This window comes from Phoenix dactylifera, unplaced genomic scaffold (genome assembly GCF_009389715.1).
Source record: "Phoenix dactylifera cultivar Barhee BC4 unplaced genomic scaffold, palm_55x_up_171113_PBpolish2nd_filt_p 002125F, whole genome shotgun sequence".
NCBI classification, from domain to species: Eukaryota; Viridiplantae; Streptophyta; class Magnoliopsida; order Arecales; family Arecaceae; genus Phoenix; species Phoenix dactylifera.
Genome location: NW_024069395.1, coordinates 6,844 through 28,021, shown reverse-complemented (window position 1 = coordinate 28,021; position 21,178 = coordinate 6,844). Strand labels below are relative to the sequence as shown.

The 21,178-nt window shown below is 34.5% G+C and overlaps 1 protein-coding gene across 8 annotated transcripts; it reads left to right on the top strand.

The window, feature by feature from the left end:
- Positions 1-3,179: 3,179 nt before the first annotated feature.
- Positions 3,180-19,759, top strand: LOC103718595. Of its 8 annotated transcripts, none has more exons than XM_026809076.2 (6): positions 3,209-3,303; positions 11,134-11,295; positions 11,800-12,048; positions 17,425-17,512; positions 19,102-19,168; positions 19,301-19,757. In XM_026809076.2, exons 3-6 carry the CDS (start codon positions 11,925-11,927, stop codon positions 19,352-19,354), a joined length of 333 nt encoding a protein of 110 aa, XP_026664877.2. In that variant the 5' UTR covers positions 3,209-3,303; positions 11,134-11,295; positions 11,800-11,924; the 3' UTR covers positions 19,355-19,757. The 8 variants fall into 8 exon arrangements, with proteins under 8 accessions (XP_038979091.1, XP_008805708.2, XP_026664877.2 ...); XM_008807491.4 differs by having other exon boundaries at positions 3,217-3,303; positions 11,171-11,295; XM_026809077.2 differs by lacking the exon at positions 11,134-11,295 and adding an exon at positions 4,185-4,364 and having other exon boundaries at positions 3,218-3,303.
- Positions 19,760-21,178: the final 1,419 nt, after the last annotated feature.

Below are 21,178 nucleotides of genomic sequence, written 5' to 3'. Positions count from 1 at the left end.
TTCTGGAATGTTTTGATTAGGAAAATATTTATATTTTTTGAACTATATATCTAGTCTTATATCGTAAAAGTGCACCAAACAAAATTTCAATATATTGACTCAATAAAAAATCAAAACCTTTCCCTAACCTTGTGTTATCTATATAATTTGATTACATATTTGATCCTTCCCAATCTAACCTAACATTGACCTAACCAACCCTAGCTTAGCTTAAGACGAGGCCCAACCTAAGTCTAGCTTAGGTCGACATGTGTTGGGAAATTGAAATCAAGGAATAATGATGCCGCAAACTTCTTTTTCCTCTTTGTACAATTAAATGGGATATCACTCACCAAGCAACAATAATCTCCACATAAGCAATTATCAAGAAAAAGAATCAAGCAATCGACAAATAAGAGGCAACATAATTTTTTTAACATAGAAAATCCTTCGGTGTGAAGAAAAAACTAGGGCACCTAGTCCAGCCAAAAAAATCCAATATTTAATATAATGGGATTATAGTAGGCTCTCTCGTTCAACTAGAGGCTACATAAATATTATAAAGATTGAATCTTGGCTTCCACAATAAGAACTTTCATCACCAATAAGGCAAATTTCAATAATAAACCAAAAAATAGAGGATAGATCTCACCAAGTGTTGATGCTTGAAATAATCAATGGAGAAGACTTTTCAAAGATCCAAATCGTTCATCCTATAGCTCTCAATACTGGGAACAACATACTAAATTTTCATCCAAATCCGGATAAAATTAACTATCTGATCATTCGACAAAGTAGCACCCTTTTATTTCTCTTCTTTTTTTCCGTTTTCTTAACATAAATCTATTTATTATTAACTAACACAAGTATGTAATAGATTGAAATTGTTGCTTAAAATTGGAATCGATTGAAACTCTCCTTGGTTGTCAGCCATCTGATCATCATTTATGGATCACAAGTACATATAAAAAAAGATTTTGAGGAAAAAATAAAAAGAAAAAAGAAATATATGCTCTACTATTTTTTTTTTTTTTTTTGGGTAGCATGCTTTATTTGATTTGGATTTTAGATCTATAAGCTGGTTAGAAAAGGACAAGCAAATTATAGTATTAGATACTTGGCTAGCCAGGATATGCTGCCAAATTCCTTAGCTCAAATTTGATCAGGTCATCAGAACACCCTCTTCTGAATGCAAATTCTTTGGAGCTCAAGAATATCTACCATAGGGCACGAGGATATAGTCAAATTGTGCCCAAAGCACCAATTCAAAATATGTGGATTATGGCTGCAAATTTGCTGGTTTAGCTCGTGATCCAACCCAATTTCAGCCTGATAAGGTCCAATCCGATCAATATTTGATGATTTATGGGTTGGGACGTGTTCAAAATTGGACATGATCTAAATCCTAGGTCCAGTTTAGATCTTGTATTTTGTTAACTCGATCTGCTCTAATCGGGATATCTTCGAAGTCTAATTTGGATCAACAAAAAATAGGCTCGACCCAACCCAAAGTGGATCCTGACCCAAAAGCCCTAATTATATAAATCTTCCTCCTCTTCACTTTAAATATCTTTTCCAATCCATTAAAAAGACTCTCATTTCAATTAATTCCTCATTTTCATCTCAACAACTACATCTCCTCTTATCAATTTTTACTTTAATTGTATTTAAACATTCATATTTCAACATTTGTTTCGGTAGATTCTTATTCATAATGCTTTCAAGCATATTAATATATACTTTAAAAATCATAGTTTGTAAATTAAAAATAATTAATTGCTTGGATGAAATTAAAAGCTTTGAACAAAAATTGAAGTTTAAGTTGGTACTTTTTAGTTCTATTTAATTTTTTAGTAATTTTATATTTAATTATGAATTATTATATTTTAGTTGTAAAAGAGTAGATAGATGCTAAATTACAAATCCAACTTGATTTAGTCTTGAGGTTGAACATTTCAGGTTGGATTCAGGTTATATCTGACTTTGCTTTGACTCGAATGATTTAGATCTAAAATTATTTTTATGGACCCGATCTAACTCGACTTGATCAGCTAATGAGTTGGATCCAAATCCAAAATTATTATTTAAATATGACATCAGATTTTAATGGAGTGCTTAGCCTAGTCCAACCAGATCCATTTGCAGCTTTAATGTGGATATAGAATGCGTTTAGTACCACCGCTGGAATGATACCCACGCAATGCACGAGAAGATAATAAAAATTGAAATATAATTTAATGATAATAGAAGAATAATAAGAACTTGAAAAATAAAATAAAAATATATATTCAAATAAAATATATTTAATACTTATTGAAAATGTTATGTCAGTATCCCATTAACAAAAAGATTGGCAATAATGAAAAAAGAAAACTTGTTAAACATAATAATGAATGTTTGTAGTAGCATAGAAAAAAATATATGCTTATATTAAGATATCTAATCTTTTTGGATTTGATGCAGCATATTTTGTTTCCTTCTCTTTTGAACTTAAGCAGCCGTTTTTGTTTTGATTGGAGCGTTCATCTTACAATTATTTCAACCTAAAAAAAATAGAGAAAAAATTAGTAATGTGTATATGATTTAAATAAATAAGTAGAACAATTATATAGTTGTAATATTTTGTTACACTGATTATGCTAGGTAATAAGCTATGGAAGATAATGAGTTTCTTCAAAGTGATCCATTTGAAATATGCCACAAACAACCCAGTTAGATTTTGCAAATAAAGAGTTATTGTTTTTTAACAAATTATTCTAGCTTTACTAATCCGAACTCCTATAACATGGACACAAACACTATATTAATATAATTATTACCATAAAATATTAGAAGATACTATAGTTGAAATATCTTTAAGTATAGATTGTAGAGTTTGTCATGAGATTTTGTTATAAAAATTTCAGCATTTTTATCAAAAAATAGTTAAAGCGCACAGAAATTTATATTTTTTGAACTGTTTTTTAAATATTTTCTATTTATATTCCAAAATGTTTTCCTTTCCTTTTCTGCATTCAAGCGGTTGCTTTCCCTTTTTTCCTAGATTTGCATGATTTTAAGATTTTTTTTTTTTTGTGCTGATAAAGAGTTTGAAAAAAACCCCCCAAAAGTCCACATTGTATACTCATGCTTGGATATTTTTTGTTGGATATTTTTTTTCTGAAGTTCGTTTTTTTTATCTTTTTTTTATATATTTTTTTTTGAATTTTGAAGAGGGCTCTGACTTCCTCTCCCCTCCGTTGAAGTGCTATAAATCCCTTCTCTTCTTCTCCTCTCATTCCTCATTTGAGGAAGGTTAAGAGAGTCCAACGCCAGCCACCCTAGGTATGGACTCTTTTTCTCCTCCCCCTCCCCCTCCCCTTCGTTCCCCTTCGAGAAATCTCTTCATCCAATTATAAATTCCGAGTCGGATTCCTCGATTCGGAGAAGGAAATGTCGAATTATCATCAGATTTTAACATACTGATCGTTATCCGATCTCAGAAAAAGGTCAATTTGTCCTCTATGTTCCTTTTTCTGAGAGCAATTCAATTGAATCGATGGATCCTTTTGGCCTGTTCTCCGGGGTTTTCTCCATTACTTAATTTTGGTGATTTCGACGTGGGGTTGATGTAATTCAGTTACTCTTTGCTACCCTTCTTTTATTTATTAATTTTTTTTTGATAAACTTTATTCGGTTATTGTTTCTTATCTGTTTTTTATCAGTGTCCAACAGCGATGCCAAGTTATTTTTTATATGTAAATTCTCAATTAAGTCATGCTTTGGTTGTTATCATCGAAGGTCTTATATCATGTATTTGGGCTAGGGTTAGGATGACCAGACCTCATCATTCTTTTTTTTTCTTTTCCTTATGGTACTCTTGAGTTGGTTTATTTGTTTCTGGATGAATCCTGGTTGCCATCTAGGAAAAAAGGTCTTAGCTTGAATATTGAACATTTGTCTCACTGACTCGAGGATTATTTACTAGTATGTATGTTATGTAATTTGGCTAGTTTATCAGATTTTATATATCTGTAGAAGGTGGTCAATAGAGTTTTTTCAAATAAAACAAAGATGATATTCTGACTAGTGTAAAGATAATGATCTGATGATTTTTGTTGTGTGTTAAACATTTTAATTGCACTTATGACTGGCTAGGAAGCATAAGATTGTGATTCAATTGATTGGAATCTTATTTTAAGAACGATCATTTGTATTTAATACAGAGTTCTTCAGTGAAAAGTTTAAGATGGGGGATATTATTAATAAATGTTACACATCGAGATCGCAAATCAGAAAGTTGGCATTGCGATATTTCTACTAGAGGATTGTATCCTAAGCTGTGCATTTTCAAGGGAAAGAAAACAAATTTCAGGAGCTCTGATAGCATCCTTTATGTTTAGCAGGTGACTCAAGCTTTAACTTAGTTGAGTTCTGAGTAAGCACAATTTTCACCTTAATCCTTATACACTCTGGCCCTTTTGAGCATGGTTTGGTTAATCTTAATATTGATTTGTTTGTTTGGAATGTTTCCCCTGGATTGCTATTGGATTTCTTGCGACCTCTAAGGTTGCATGCCACTTTGTCCGCATACTAACTTTCTGTCTATTGAACTTTTGGTATGATGGAAGGCTTGGGACATAGGTTGAAGGATGTTGAATGTATGTCTAGATAGATAATGTGGCAATGGGCATCATCAAGGGCCAATATGATTACGATAATTTAGGTATCATCATGGAGGACAAGGTCATCCTTGTGGGTTTCTTTGTACAGTTTGAGTACTAAAATTTTTGAGTCTGAAGGCGACTTAGTTGCACGCTAGTTGGCAAATGAGGATTTAAGAGGACCCTTCTTGTGTGTGTTCATTGTTTTATTTCAAAAAGACCTATGCAGAGGGGTCAGGTGTACCTGAGAGCTTCATTGTCAAAAAAGAAAACAAAGGACGTAGCATGATAAACTCAAAATATTAGCTATTTGAATGCTTCACGAGATCTTTCAGGTTTTCATTAGGTGTTAGTTATTTTGCTTGCATTCATGGTGAGGAGGATCTTTCCTTATTCAAGCTTTTAGCTGCTTGTGTTCGCACATGATTTAACATCTAAATTTTCACTAAAGGACTCTTATGATTTTTCTTTTAATTGTTTTTCAAATTCTAAGCTCCAAAGAATGCTTTTAGATATCTTGTGACCATTATTCCTTGGTTCCTAATAACCAAATATAACATACAATATATGTTGTATGTTATTCTCCATGGTCACATGAACTTAGTTGCATATGTTTTTCTACTCGCTAATTGGTTTTCTAGGTTTCAAGCCAAGGACTAAATTGCCAGTTCCTGTGACCACAAGCATGGGTTGACGAGGTATGTACCACATCGTGCTGGCCACATGCCTAGCCATGTACCATACCAGGTCTCATGGTAAACTTAGTGGCTCCCTATTACTGCATGACAGTCAGTCATGCACCAGCATGGACTGATGTAGATTTACGTGGATCCGTGAGTGATACGTAATCCGTATTGTGTCTATATCTTGCTGGCATGGTCATTGTCCTATGGCTTGACCTGCAAGATACATTAGTTCATGGTGTAAGCGTACATTTTCAATGCTTACCCTTACTAAGGTACTCAGAACAACCTTGTGTTTAAAATTTCTTTAAATCTGGTGGGCTGTATCTGTTTCATAAATCTGGCACAATCTAGTTGGATAACAATTGCCAGTTCTCATTTTAGGCAAAAGGAGGAGGAAATGATCTGTTGGAGGTTTTTCTTGAGAAACATGGAAGGAGGAGCCACCGAAAGTAAATTATTCACTACCCAAAACTTGGACCCAGAATCTCCTCCAAGTGGAGGAATTATATCTGTATTGCAGGGTTTGCTTAATAATAGCCTGATACTATATTTGCAAAATATGACATGGTATTGCGAGTCATAATTTTTATATTCAAATGAGAAGGTGATACTTGCTGTATAGATATTGCATAGAATTGAAAATGGAAAAGTATGTTAGAGCTAAAATTTATGTAAAAATATGAGATTGTTTGTTTTTATGTCATTTTTCCACCTTTCCTTTTTTTATGTGCAAAAATGATCTAGAATTTCCACCTAGGAACTCTAGTAGTTGCTTAGCACCTTCTAAGAAATATGCCTAATTTTCAAGTATGCCATAGTTTTATTTGTTAAAAATATAACCGCAAACTCCATATTATGTCTTTCAAGGAGATAGTAACGTATGATGAAGCCATCCAAGCAAATATTTAATAGTTAACCTTATTTGGCATTCTTTCATATAACATACTATATCTATCTCTATCTGGTAATTACTAAAATTTAAAAATTATGCTAGGAAAAAATAAGAGTGATTCTCCAAAGGTGTCAGCATTTTCTTAATGAAAAGGAAAGGTGGTTAAAATAATGTGAAAACAAATAAATCATTTGATAATGCTATATTAGTTTTTAGCTCTTAAAGACTTTTTGGTTTTTCATCTTGATGCATTAAAAACAATATGTCATGTATCACTATATCGCTTGTATATGCTAATGATTCATATATTATTTGTATTAAATTTCTCTGAGATTTCTTACATATCTAATTTCAAGTCATTTTTAATTTAATCCTACATCATACTATTTCTTTTTTTCCTCTTAAAACCCTAGGTCTAGCAACCAGAAAACTTTAAATAAAAGATATAAAAATAGTATGAATTTAGTTTGATTAGTAATAAACAGCCATAAGAATAAGAATTGACAAGCATTAGCCCAAATAGGGGTGCAAATGAGCTGAACAGCCCACGAGTTACTTGAGCTAGACTCAAGTCTAAGCTCGAGTTGACTCGATTACTACTAACTTGAGTCCAGCCCGAGTAACAAAATATTTGGCTCAAAGGCTAGCAAATGTTGTCAAGTATATATATTTTTAATAATATTATATTTTATTTATAATATAATTATTAATTTAATATTTAAAAATATAATATTTATTTTTTAATCTGACCTAACATCTAACTTTAAATCGTATTTTTTAATTATGACTAAGGCTGAAGTTCAAGCTCGAATATGGCTCAGTTGATATTAGAGTTAAGTCGATCTCGAGTGTTGCTTCTTTTTGATCGAGTCGAGTTGGAGCTTGGATAACAAGGCTTGGTCAATCTTAAGTCGAGTTTCGAGCCTGAGTATTTTGAATCGAGTCAAGTTTGAGCATCTAACTACTCGATTCGGCTCGGCTCAATTGTGCCCCTAAGCCCAGGTACATAGCCTAAGGTTAACGGAATTATGAAAAAGTTTGAATCATTAAAACTGAACTTGTTTTGGTTGACGCTTAACTTGAGATCAATCATATATAAGATTGGTATGGGATACCTGTTTAATGCAACATTTAGTGAGAGAGAGGCTAAAATTGTAACCTTATAGACAAACTGGTGGGAGGAAAACATGTGCAAGTAAGGTCATGCAACTTGGAAGCATAATGTAAATCACATATAATAAGGCTACTAATAATCAGGTAGAACTATATTATTTGGCTTAAATCCTGATATTTTGACAACATTTTTAGACAGAACTCCAGGACCCTTTAGTTTCCTTTAACTAATGTGTATATCTTGGATTGTGTATGGACATGGTCGCCTAGTAGCTTGAACAAAGGCAGCTCCTTCTTTCCATGAACTTTGGTAAAAATGGAATTATGAGGAAAATTTGTGGCAGGTAGGCAGAAGTCAGAAACATGATATGATTATTTATTGAATGAAATCTTGGAGAGGCTTATGGTCATATTTGATACAATGTTTTAGGACTTGTGCCATCAAAGTGGCCCCCATCTCTTGACATGAAGGTAAAGCTTTAGAAAGATGGACCAAATATAACAGTTGGAGGTCCTTTTAGCTTCATAGCAAAGCCTCCAATCACATCAATAAAGTGTAGAACTACGGTTTGATATGGAGCAAGAGTCAAGCAACTATAATGTCCCTGGATATAAAAATAAAAGGCACCATGAAATGAAAGCAAAAAGGCTAAAAAAGTGAAATCAGGCAGGGTATTCGAAAGAGTTAAAAAAGGGACTACAAATGTTTCAGTGCAAATACATAGCTGCGATATCTTGATAGTGAATCCAACAACATAAGATCAAATAAATATTCCCACAACAAATTTGAAATTCCGTGATTTACGAATCACATATGAACTCCAAGTCAAGATAGACTGAACTCAACAAATCTTGGTTGCAGAAAAGGCCTGAGATATATTCACAAAGCTTACCTGTCCAGTAATTGGCTGGTCAGTCAAGGTTGAGGGATCTGTTCCTGCAAATTAAGAAATTGCAGGCCACAAAATTCAGCTAGACATGCTGCTGTGCAAGAGAAGTCTCCAGATTGAATTTGAGGGAGCTCGGACAAGAGAAAACCAACGAAATAGTGCTTCTACACTATTCCGATAGTAACAGGGCAGTCCTTGGACAAATACTTGGCAAGAATCCATTCCTCAGATTGATATGATAGCTGCAGGATAGAAAGTGGATAGGCTGAGGATTAGAAACTTTCAATCAATATGATCATCTGGTAGACCGCCAGCAACCAACCTGTTGCTGATCTCTTTGTTTAGCATCTTATATCAGCAGGTTGCCAGATTGAAGTGCTATCGTACTCCTCGGGCAATGATAAGACAGTTTGATGAGTACATTGACAATTTGGCACTCTGGTGAAATTTGATGGTGAGCAGAGATGATGACAGCTGATCGGGATGGCTCGGATTTTATAATTCTTGAGTAAAGAGCTTGGAAAGGAAAGCATGAAGCATGCATTCCATGAACTAGGGTAGTAGCCCAAAAATGCATGCCTGTGCTGGCGTGCACACACATACATATATGCATACATATACATATACATAAATACATGCAATACATTAACTATGGTGGTAAGATACTAACCACTGTATATAAGAATGGTGATTGTCTTAATACATATTATATTCCTATTTAACTTTAGTAAATGTCCAACAAAACAAACCCTAGGTGGGTAAAGTTGACATTTGATTATAAAGTGCTGTAATCATTTGATGCTTGTGTGACTTCGGAAAATTTTATAGAACACCAGCAAGGTTGGAAATGGTGTGCAGATTGGTATCTTAGGCAGCCTAGTCTTGCCTGTTTATAAGGTGTGTGAGATAGAGGTTGGTATGTTCAGGTGAACATGTGGTACATCTTGAGTGGGAAAGGTTGAAAGGACTACTACTTTGAGTCAGGCTTAAGAGATGGACCAAGATAGAATAGAGGGTTTGAGAACTGATCGAGGTAGCTGGCTAACCAAGGTAGTGAGGCCATCTTTTTTTCCTTTTCAACCATCAGCATTAAACTATTTATCTCTTAATGCTTGTTATGAACAAACTGGCTGCTAATAGTTTAGTCTGATTTTGTTTTATAGTTCTTATTGATTGATGTGATGTTAGCATTTTAAGATAAAAACTTGGGAAAATTCTAGATTGGATTTATGGAGGATGACAATTATGGACGATAGGACGGTAATATTTAGTTGAACCAAAATATCTGGAGTAAGAATAATTGGAATTGGTGTCTCAATCAATTGGATTACAGAGAAAATCTAGAGTATGCAAATTCATTATGTGTGATTATTCAGTAAATGAATAGAGCAGTTAATTACATGGAAATAATCAAACTAGAAATATTGTATGCAGCTGGAATTATGAATAGTCTAGAAGATGCAACCTTCCTCATCAGAAACGAGAGTTTAGAGGTGTAATGCCGCAAAACCAGGACGAGGGAGTAGAAATGAACGTACCAGTACAAGCTTAAGCTAAAATAATGGAAAAGAGAGTGAGGTGATTTTTTTCATGTACATAGAAGACCACAGTAGGCACCATTTAAAAGAGATCTAACCTTCTCAAACAGAGGATTTTGAATATTGTCAAACGTTAGAAGAGAACTGAAACATTTTAGTCTTTTTTTCGAAAGATACTTCTGATGGGCCTGAAACTCATAGGGTTATTGTAACGAATGGCTGAAGAAATCTACTTGAACTCTGGAATCAATCCATTTGTCAACTGTTTTGCATGGTTTCGGTTTTTAATTAGTATTCATTTCATATGAGGTTTAAAACTCATTTTTGACTTCAATCTTATTGGGCTTGTATAGTTTCAGTTTTGACATTTTTAGCAGTTTCGCTCGAAATTTCAAGAGATTGGTCAAAAAATTCAGAAAATTTTCAAAACAGGGAGAAAAATAAAATAAGTCAAGAAAACTTTGTTATATAGAGATTTTTTCCATGTAGCGTCAGCAGTTTTAGGCCGAAGCTAATATTGGATACAAATAAAGTTTATAAAATTAATGGGCTTTTGTTATTTGAATGCTATATCATTTACTTTTTGAACTTCAGTTGTTGAAAATTTATCATACTTATCAACTTTGACCTTTCAATGATGCCTACTGCATTCAATTCTTGATCATTTCATTCAAGTAGATTTCAAAAATATAATGAATTTTGATTTTCTCCTCATTATTTTTAAAGTCAAATGATTGTAAAATATGTAGTTATAGAATGTTACATTTGCTTTGTTCACAAGGAGAAGCCATTACTATTTAGTTGTTTGCATTAGTCTTCGTATTATAATATGGGTCGGTCAGTCCTGACTGAAACTAGACAAAGGCACTGAAATTAGACTGAAATCCAGAACTAGGGGCTAGTTTCAGTTTGATCTCGGATCAAACCAATCCATTTTGGGTGAAACTGATTGGTTTGGGCCTAAACTTAAAACCATGGTGTTGAAGTGTTGTGGACATTTTAGTTGTGGTCAATGCTTGACTATATGTTGCATTATTGTGTTTGTGCTGGTTCCCCTCCAGATATTTTTCTATATTCATATTTTTACTTCATCAAAGTTCCTTTCCAAGTTCGGAGCTGGCAGCTATCTCTAAGGATGTTGATGAATGCAATGGCGTAACAGAGGTTCTTCTTGAAGTTGATTCAGTTGTTCTCATTATTGGAGTTTCTATTAGTTGCTAGACAACTTTTTTGTTTGTGTTTCTTATATCATATAACATAGAAAAAATATATGTATCAATGTCTCTCTCATTTACCTCCATAACCACCACCAACATGGAAAATATCTTTTTATCTGTATCTCTGGTACTGTTATATAAGATTAAGAAAATATCTTTGTTGCTGTTCTGATAGTTTAGTTCTTTGATGCTGGCTCCATTGGAACACGAAGAAAATCTACTACTCTACATTGACGGGAAGCTTGACAGCCATTTGTGTCTGCTATTCAAATGGGCATTTTGTCATGCTAATGGATTATCTTATTGAAGAGACTCTCTCTTAGCTTATATGGCTTAGGTATCTTTCATGGTTTGAAGTAGATTGCAATACTGTTGTATTTATTTTTCTGTGCAAATGTTGTTCATTTTAGTGAGTTAAGCTACAATTATATGTTAGTTGTCTAGTTTAGATTACACTTCTTTTCATGGTCTGCCGTACCGATCGGTACGGATCCGTACGGGCCGGTACGTACCGGTATCGGACGGAACCGGTACAGTACAGCTATATTTTTCGGTTCCGACTATTCGTAATCTATACCGGACGGTACCAGCTGTACCGAACTGGTATCGGTCCGTACCGACCGGCTCGTACCGACCTCAAATTTTTTTGGCTTTTGGCCCGAACCAGCCGAACCGGTACAGTACCGGTTCGGTTCGGTAAGGTACGGATACCGTACTGGTACCGATGCCCACCGGTACGTCGGTATGGTCGGTACAGCGGACCTTGCTTCTTTTAGTATTGTGCTTATGAGCAGTTCACATGGGGAGCATCTCTTATTTTGTGTGTCTTTGTACCAAGCAGTTATTTTGTTGGAGTTCCAGCTAAACCTCAATGAATACCAGATTTCATTGAGGACACCCCAAAAGAGGAACACTGGTCGGTTGTCAACCCATTAGAGAAGGCAATGTTCAGCAAGTCTAGGGGCAATGGAGAATAACGGTATCATATCTCACTCTGTTGAGACACAACTATCTTCTGGTCCAACTACTATCAATAAAGATGGAAACTTTGCAGAGGAAAATGGCAGCAATGGTTCATTTATCAACCAAGGTTGATCTCTCTTGTTATGCACTTGATGTAGAAAATGCCATCTTTTCTTAGCATTTATAATTGTAGATTTTAAGATTAGTTACATTAAATTTTAGACAAATTCCTAGTAAAAGAGTGAACCAATGCCTGATTTGTAGTTTACACTATCTTTGCATTTTCCTTCTTTGGGTTTTAGGAGTTGTCCGGATGCTATTTTTATAGTTTGATTACTGATACTAGGCATCGAGCATCTTGATCTCATGTTGCTTCCTGCATGCTTATGAAGTTGGACCCTTAAGCTGTATCTGTGTTACCCAGGCCCTTCAATTTAGCCTAAATACCTGCATTCAATAGTTAAACATGGATGGTTGTATGAAACTTGGTTAGGACTATATAAGAAAAAAATCTTACATGTTGAAAGGTTCTGACACTTAAACATGCATGTCCATCCAGCACATTTTGAACCTGAGTCCATGTAACATAGGGTTTTGTTGGTTTGTGAATCAAAAAAGTTGGGTTATCTGGGTTAAGTGGAGTGACTTGGGAACTTTCTCTACTAGGCCCTTCAGCAGTCAAGAAGACCTTTACACTTTTTGCCTAGCTTTCATAAATCAACCAATTGACCTAATGAACCACTCCAATATGAGATTGCGTAGACAACTTCAAGCAGTTGAAAATGATGTAAAGCTTTTGATTACAAGTGCGCAGGATAGCATGTTGATAACATGAGAACAAATCATTAAAGAAACATGTTAAATCTTTCTATTGCTAAAGAGCTACTAGTTTATTCTTATCTTGAACATTCTCCGATAGCAACAAAGCCCGCTTTAAATGCTGTTTAATCTAGATAACTTTCTTGTGCTGACTAGATTAACATTTAGACATGGTCAATTATCACATGTTCATTACAGCCTCTCTGCTTTAATTGCATATGTGCATGCTTGGTGACACAACAGATTTGAATTTTCATTTGCGTAGAGATCTGTTAGAGTTTCTAACTCTTCAGGATTAAATGTGTTTTTTTACCTATAAACTATACTAGACTACTATCATTTCATTGTACAAAAATTATTCTGATTCCTTCAAGCTTTTCAAATTGTTCCATAAATATAATTTTTTAAAAGAAATTGATGCAATAAGAAGCTATTGGCAATGTTGTGCATACCATATGATTTTTTTTATTTGTTTGGTCCAACGTCTACTGTGTTGGTACCAGGTGCCGTACTAGTTGCTCGGCGGCATGGGTTGGTACGGTCCTACGCCATGCCGTTCCGGCCCTATACCGATCCAGTAGAGGCGGGGGAGAGGGAGAATGGGAGAGAGGAAAAGAGAGAGAGCCGGCAAAAGCCGAAGAGCCGCGAAGGCGGGGCTCCGCCTTCAATCTCCTGTTTTGTTCGAAATAGGGGCCCTGAGGGGGCCTTTTTATTTTTGAAAATTTTAATTGAAAGTCGGCAAACCCATTGACTTTAAGTGAAGTCAACTTTAACTTAAAATTCACAAAAATAAAAGGGCCTCATTCGGCCTCCGCCTCTTCCGCACGGAGGCTCCCTAGGCTCCACCGGCCGGCCTTTCTCCTCCTTCCTCTCCCTCTCCCTCCCTCCCCCGCTCTCTTTCTCTTTTTCTTTTTTTCCTTCTTCTTCCCTTCCGGCGATGGAGTTTCGGTTTCGTTGCTAAAACTGTCTCAGTCCGCCGCCGGAACGGCTCGGGACGCCCCGAATCGGACGGTTCGGGATGATTCCGCCGACCATGGTTTGGTCCTTTGGGTATGATTCACCAAATTAGTTCTTACACAACAATAAAGTGGAATGTTGCTAAATGCAAGCATTGCCTATTTTACAAAATTTGCAGGGACACATATGTTTAGTATAGAGATCATTATTAACTGTAGCACTCCGTACTGCTTGATTCGGGATGTATCGAACTAAACCAATGAGGAACCGGAATGGTTTGCCTTGTTGGCTCAGAACCGTTCGATTAAATCCTCCCATGAGTCCCACTATCCGATTAAGGCCCGATTCAGTTAAAAAATATCACCTCTGGTTCGGTAAACCCCCCTCCCCCTCTCTCTAGGGTTTTCCTTGACCTTCCCTGTTCCTTCTTCACTTCCTCCCTCCCTCCCTCCCTCTTCCTCTCCTTCCCTCTCTCCGCTAGGGTTAGGGTTTAACCTCCGCCCTCCTCCTTTCCCTCCCTCCCCCTCTCTCTCTCTTCCTCTCTCCTTTTCTCCCTCTCCCCCTCCTTGTTTTTGGTACTCCTTGGAATAGCATGTTATGGACCCATACCATGCTGAACCGGTTGCTGGCGGTACACCCTCCAGTACCGGTTGAACAAACCTTGATAAAAATTTTCTTAAATTGATTTGGCACAAAAAAATCGACTTCTTACCTCATGAACTTGACTCATGTATTTGTGGGGTATCTCCTTATAATGTCTCCGAAGTCTTTTTGTTGTTTTTTGAATGTGTTTAGGTGTCTCTCTTTTGCTCATTGATTTGATCCGGTGTTGGACAAGTTGGACACCCTTTCAATATGTTTTATTCTTCAGTTTCTCATATGTGGAATGATTACATTTCTTACTTGCTGATGCAATAAATGGTGACCTTCTTTAGTATGTTTTATCTCTCTTTGCTTATGAAGGTTAAGTGTAAATAAAACCTCTTTGATGATATTCATAAGAAAGCCAAGTTGGTTCCTCATTTGCGACTTCTGATATTGTTCGTCTTGTTATTGTTGAGTCCGTTGAGAAAGTTCTTGTTTTAGGTGTAAACCAGGTAAAGAAGTAGGTTTGTGCTCAGCATCTATTATCTACTTTGAATCTACCAATCATGAAGATTTTGAATGTTCACTTGCACAGAGAAAATATAAACAGATGTATAATTGTTATCCAATTTCAAATTGTCTTCCTGCTCTCTTGTTCGGATTTTTATGTCTACTAATAAGTTTATCTGTAGATTTTTCAAAGGAACAAAGCGGATGATACTTAAGGAAATTAATGCTTCACCTATCTAAAACTATAACACACTCTCAGGGGATAGGGCCTATGAGCCTCCAGCCCTACCTTTTGTTCTCCATCCATATGTATTTAGACTTCTCTGCAAGCACCTCTCTGGGGGACTCTTGGGCCACATTTTGTCCAAACAATCTTGACCAGCTGGATCATGGGATCATGACCAGCCATCATATGCTCCTTGATGGGGGGTTTTGCTGTGTTAATTAAGCAGTCACAGAAAACAACCAATCCTATCCAACTCATCTATGCCTGAAAACTTTAATGAAGGTTTTTTTTTTTACTATCTATATCAGTTGAATATCAAAATTGCAGAAATATTAGCAAAAGACCATTATAAAGTTGTTATAACAACTTTATTTTTTTTTCTTAGCTTGACTACTTCAGTGCCTATGCATAGGCTTCCAGTGAATACTGATAGTCAAGATCTTTTTTTTCTTAATTATACATATTGGCAATTGATAGATAAACTGATCTATTTTTCATGTACAGCTCTCACTGGCCTTAATTTGGGGTGTAAGTGGCCCAGATTGTGTAAAGAGATGTTGACAGTGACTTACTACCATTTGGGAAGTCAATGACCAAATAGTTTATTGTGCACTTTATCTAAAAGGTTTTCACGTATAGTTGCAGGGGTGTATGTTAAGTCATTTGTTCTTATCTTTTCTTCACTTAGTGCACTTTATTATAGCTCTTTTGCCCTAATGTACGCTAACAGAATAGTTTGTGTGCAGCTACCTATCATATACTCAATTTTTCCTACTATCTTCTTTGATCCTCCATTCATACATTACTTAAGAAAGGCTCGACTTTTAGATAGGAGTTCACCTAATTTATCATACTACTTGCATGGTTTGTATAGTGTTTCACAACTCAATCAACAATCATCCTCCCAGTATCCCATTTATATTCTGTATATGTATTTTTTCCTCCTAACATTAATTTTTTACTTGTTATACAATCCCAAACATATGAGAAATCAATAATATAATCCTTTGATTGGACAAACTGTAAAATCTTGTGGTGTCATTGATTATAAGCAAATCTGCTATCCACTTTTGATGCAGTGTTAAGCTTTTGGATGTCAAAATATGATACCTAGTTTAGACAATTTTAAGCCTTTTAAACACATTTGCTACATATCTCTGCATGTTATTGTATGCCCGAGTTTTCCACATATACATCTTTCTTTCAACAATTACCTTCTTCTTGAACTTTTGCTTTTTTACTTCTGTCATCCTCTCCTTACATTTAACTTCACTTTTTGTCATCCCTCTTTGTATATCTCTATAATTGTCACTACCCAATTTACAATTAACATCTATTAGAGAAACACTGGTCTAATTTTAATAGTCTTAGGGTTTTCTCAAGCCTTCATTTTCTTTATGCAACCATTGTTCCCTTCAGGAGTTAAAACATTATAGGAGGATTCTAATGTTCCTAAATGATAAAAGGCTGTAGTTAAGGAGCATTTTGTTCTTCTACGTGCTAATATGTGAGAGCTTGCCTTCTCCAACACTGTTCAGGGAAGGTGTTATTATTTGTTGATGGTTCAACTAAGCAATACAAAGCTCGAATGGTGGTGAATTGTTTACTTAAGGGCATGGCATAGATTATGAAAATGGTTATTTATGGTGTGCAAGATTTTTATTCAAATATTGAATGTTGTGGTTATGTGGTTTAATAGCCCCTCTTCTAGGTGAATTGAAGAGAGCTTATGTCATAAGGATTTATATGAGATCGACATGTCCCAGTGTCATTCTCTACAGGTTTGAAAACTGATTATGATCAGGACCATCTTCCTTTCAATGCCTTTTAATTAAGGCAAGGATTTTAAATTTTAATTACAAACCTAATCTTGTGCTGGAATATATGATATTTTGCTCAAAACCCATCCTTCCCTTAGCAACGTTTGAAGAAAGGAGAGGAGAATGGCATTTCGCGGACTCTTCCTTTCTTTTTGTTTATAGGATGGCCCAAATCAGCCCGAACCGATCTAAAGTGCTTTCGACTGCGTAGAACTTGATTTGGGCTGGTTCACAGCAGTTCCTGAACTGAGAGGCTAAACAAACTTGGTTCCACACATATGTTCGGATTTACACACCCCAAACCAGGTGGATCGGGTTGGTTTGACAGACCCTCATGCTAAGGTTGAAGTGTTTATTCATGTAAAAATAATAATATGTCATGGATGTAAAAGATTAATTGTACACAATTAGGAGGTCTCTATTAAACTTAACATTTAAATATTTATGCTTCTATATATGGCCCATTTTATAGCTTATCCGAACCATTTAAAATAATATTCTTTCTATTTTTGCATTTTACTACTTGAAAATATGAAACTCTGCCCTTAAAATTGTTTGAGAGTAATATTCAATATATATCTTGCAGCTGCTATAGATTGGAACGAGATAAGAAGAGAATGGGTTGGTGATCTATCAAAGAAATCTCATAGACCACCAAGAGAACCAATAATGAGGTTAGGATTTCTTTAACATTTGCAATTTGCTCTTTGAGCATTTTTATTACAATGACCACAATATTAATCTTCTAATTTATGTTTGATAGTTTAATGCCTTTTATTGTCAAATCTGTAGCAGCCTTTTTTTTATATACAAGAATAGAACTTTGCCAACTTTTCTTCTCATTTTCATATTGCGGGTGTAACAGTATCACCATTATCTGACTTGTATATAATATCCTTTTGGTGTGCCATATCTTCGTTTTTGTAATATCAGATAGGCCAAAACCCTCATAAGCAACCTCAAATTTGGTCGAGTTTAACTAAGAAATACAGTTTGATTGTTAAATGGTGTGTGAACAAATTAATAATTTTGATTTCCCACCATTCATTCTGCATTAGTTATGCCTTGGAAACATTTAAAATTTTATCCATGTGTATGCACATTTATGAATTTAAATTTCAAGTCAGATATTTTGGTAATTTCATTAATTATAATTAGATGCATCGAAAATGTCAGGCACATGGTAAATGATGAATTTGATGCATGGGTGCAATTACTTGTTCGTTTTGTTATAAATGCATGGAGATAAAGACTAGGGCTGTTAAGGTTTAACCCTTTATGTAGAACCCTAATACACCCCACGTGCATCATAACCCTATGCATATCTAGTTTAATGTACTATAGGAAAGTATTGGTCTGGAAGTTATTCTTTTTTCTTAACAAAAGCTGCCATTAATATTTTAGTAAAATTATATTTGAAGCATATTCTCATGACATATCAGTTTAAATATTAGAAAAATTGTGTCCAATTGCTTAACTGCCTCCCTCATACTTAAATATTAATTTTTCTCATCTCTTTGCAAACTTTACTTTAATGGATTCATTTGGATTAGACTCTAGAGAAGAGTTGTCAAGTAAATTAGGTGCCCCTATAGATGTGAAAGTCTACATATAATCATAGGTCAGTGAGGTATTTTGAAGTCACACCTATGACACTGAAGGGTTGACAAGACTTCCATTTGCTAATTCTTGTCGAACAAAACATTATGTTCATAATGCTAACCATAGTAAAATGAATCCTTTAAATATCTTAGAGTAAATTACAAAAATCTTCCTGAGATTAGGGATAAGTTACACTTACAACCAATAATATGAAAAATCTATGCTTACTCCCCCCTGAGATTTATTTTTATCCAATACTTTAACTCATAACTTAACACGACACTAGCCAAACCATTAACTTTAAATGCGACCTAAAGACTATGTTAGAAAAAAATTTAAAAATGACCAAAATAACCTTATGTGACACAACAACTACCGAAGGACATAAGAAAATGTATATATCCTTCTCCTCACTCTGGGGCAATTTTGATTTTTCACATGAGGTAAACAAATTCACTAACGCCGTTAATTTAACAGAGCGTAAGTGTAGGTTTTACAAACTATTCAGTGTAAGTGTAATAAATATAAACCTCAGAGAATTTTTATAATTTACTCAATATATTAATATGTTATTTCTACAGTTTAATTCTTTATAATTAAATTTATACTTCTTACTGTTTTGTTTCCTCATAGCTTGTCTATTCTTGATTCTTCCTTGTAGCTGGTGCATAACTTATGATGATCTACTTTCAATCAATCAACCTTTCCCACAACCAATCCCTTTATCTGTAAGTTCTGTCACTACTCTCAGAACCCATCACTTCCCTGCTATTGTGTATTAAACATGCTTAGTCTGGTATGGGTTTCATATGTAGGATTTCCTGATTGTTAAATGTCATCTAACTTTAAGACCTTTGCAGGAGATGGTAGATTTTTTAGTTGACATTTGGCATGAAGAAGGGCTTTATGATTAGAGGAGGACCCTCATTGCAGCAGTAACATGGGTTTAGTCATGGAAATCAAGTAGGGATTACTCATCAAAAGCATTTAGACAAAAAATTTTATTGTGTAAAACTAGCATAATTTTGACTTCAGCATTTAACCTAAACCCTATTGACATTGGAAGCTGTTGAATGAGGATAGCAAGTACCTGTGAGTTAATGTCATCTTTTATGCCTTGGTAGTATTTCGGGCAAAAGGGCCATCTTATCAGCATGTCATTCTGTTAGAATTAGACCCTCAACTCGGTAAACATCAAAAACAAACATTTTGTGCTATTGGTATTGAGTGTTTTCTGTTATTTTAACAGATTTCCAATTGTATGGCCTACATAGACTTCACCAAGGATAATTCTAAAACGATAGATTACTGGCATTTGGATATGGATGCATTTGTGTTATTAGAATCTTAATTGCATTGAATGGCAAAATGGCCTTGGGAGACTGGTTGAGAATATAAACTACAGACTCGAGGTTACATAACCTGGTGTCACAAAAGAGGGTTTTGTGATTGGATAAATGTTTTTTTGATGGAGTTTTCATTGAATGTGTAAACAAACTTGAACCTACTAATCATGTTTGAATTTTCTTTCCTCCATCTGAACTTTAAAAGATCAAGTGGATCTTACTATATTCTTGGACCTATTTGATTATAGTTTAAAGTTTCTTTTGGTCTGAGTAGTTAGCCTTGATAATGAGTGGAGTTAAAGAGTGTAGATATGAAAGCACAAAAAAAAGTGATGTCCAGCCTTATAGCTTCTACTTTTGATTGATTTGCTACCCTTTCTATGGAGGATCTTTCTCTATATATGATGGGTTATCCAAATTCAAAATTTAAACCATTGAACATGACCTATACTAAATAAATGCATATAAACCAAAATTTATATTTTTAATTGGTCTTAAACCTAAATATCAAGTAGGTGTGACAATGGATAGTTTTAATATAATGCTAGTAAATTTAAATTTGCCCATACTGTAATATGTGTATATCATGATCTATAATATACTTTTCAATTCATGTACCTTATCATGTATTTTACCATACTAATATAATTGATATCATTTATTTTTGTACTAACTTGATGCATAGGTTAGAACTTACCAATATATATTCTGCAGCTTGGGTACCTAATGACTTTTTGTAGTGTAGATTATGTTTAACGAATTCGGATGCTCAATTTGGATTGTGTATGATTAATTTTAAAATTGTTAATTCAAGATGTTAAAATAGAGTGTAGTCCAACTCAATTACACGTGCTTATGTATGCGTGCACATGCTTACATACATGAGTTGGATTGCATATTTTATGTTATTCCTTAAAAAAGAAGTTAATGGTTCTAAATTAATGATAGACTATCCAAATCAGAATCCAAATAGTTGAACATGATCTATACTATAAAATCTGCATAGAAATTAAAATTCGTGTGTTTTGGTAATCTCTAACATAATCATTAAGTGGGTATGAAAATAGATGGGTTTCATAGCATGATACTGTATTTTACTATAATTTAATTATCAAAAACTAATAACTTCAAATTTATCTATATTGTAAGAGTATAGATCATTATCTACAAAGTGGTGCATATGTACATACATGGCTTGGATTACATACTTTATATTATTCCTTGAAACAGAAGTTAATAGTTCAAAATTAATGATAGACTATCCAAATCAAAATCTAAACCATCGAACATGATCTACTCTATAAAAAATTGTTAAGAAATCAAAATTCGTGTGCTTTGCCAATCTCTAACATAATCATTAAGTGGGTTTCAAAATGGATGATTTTAATAGCA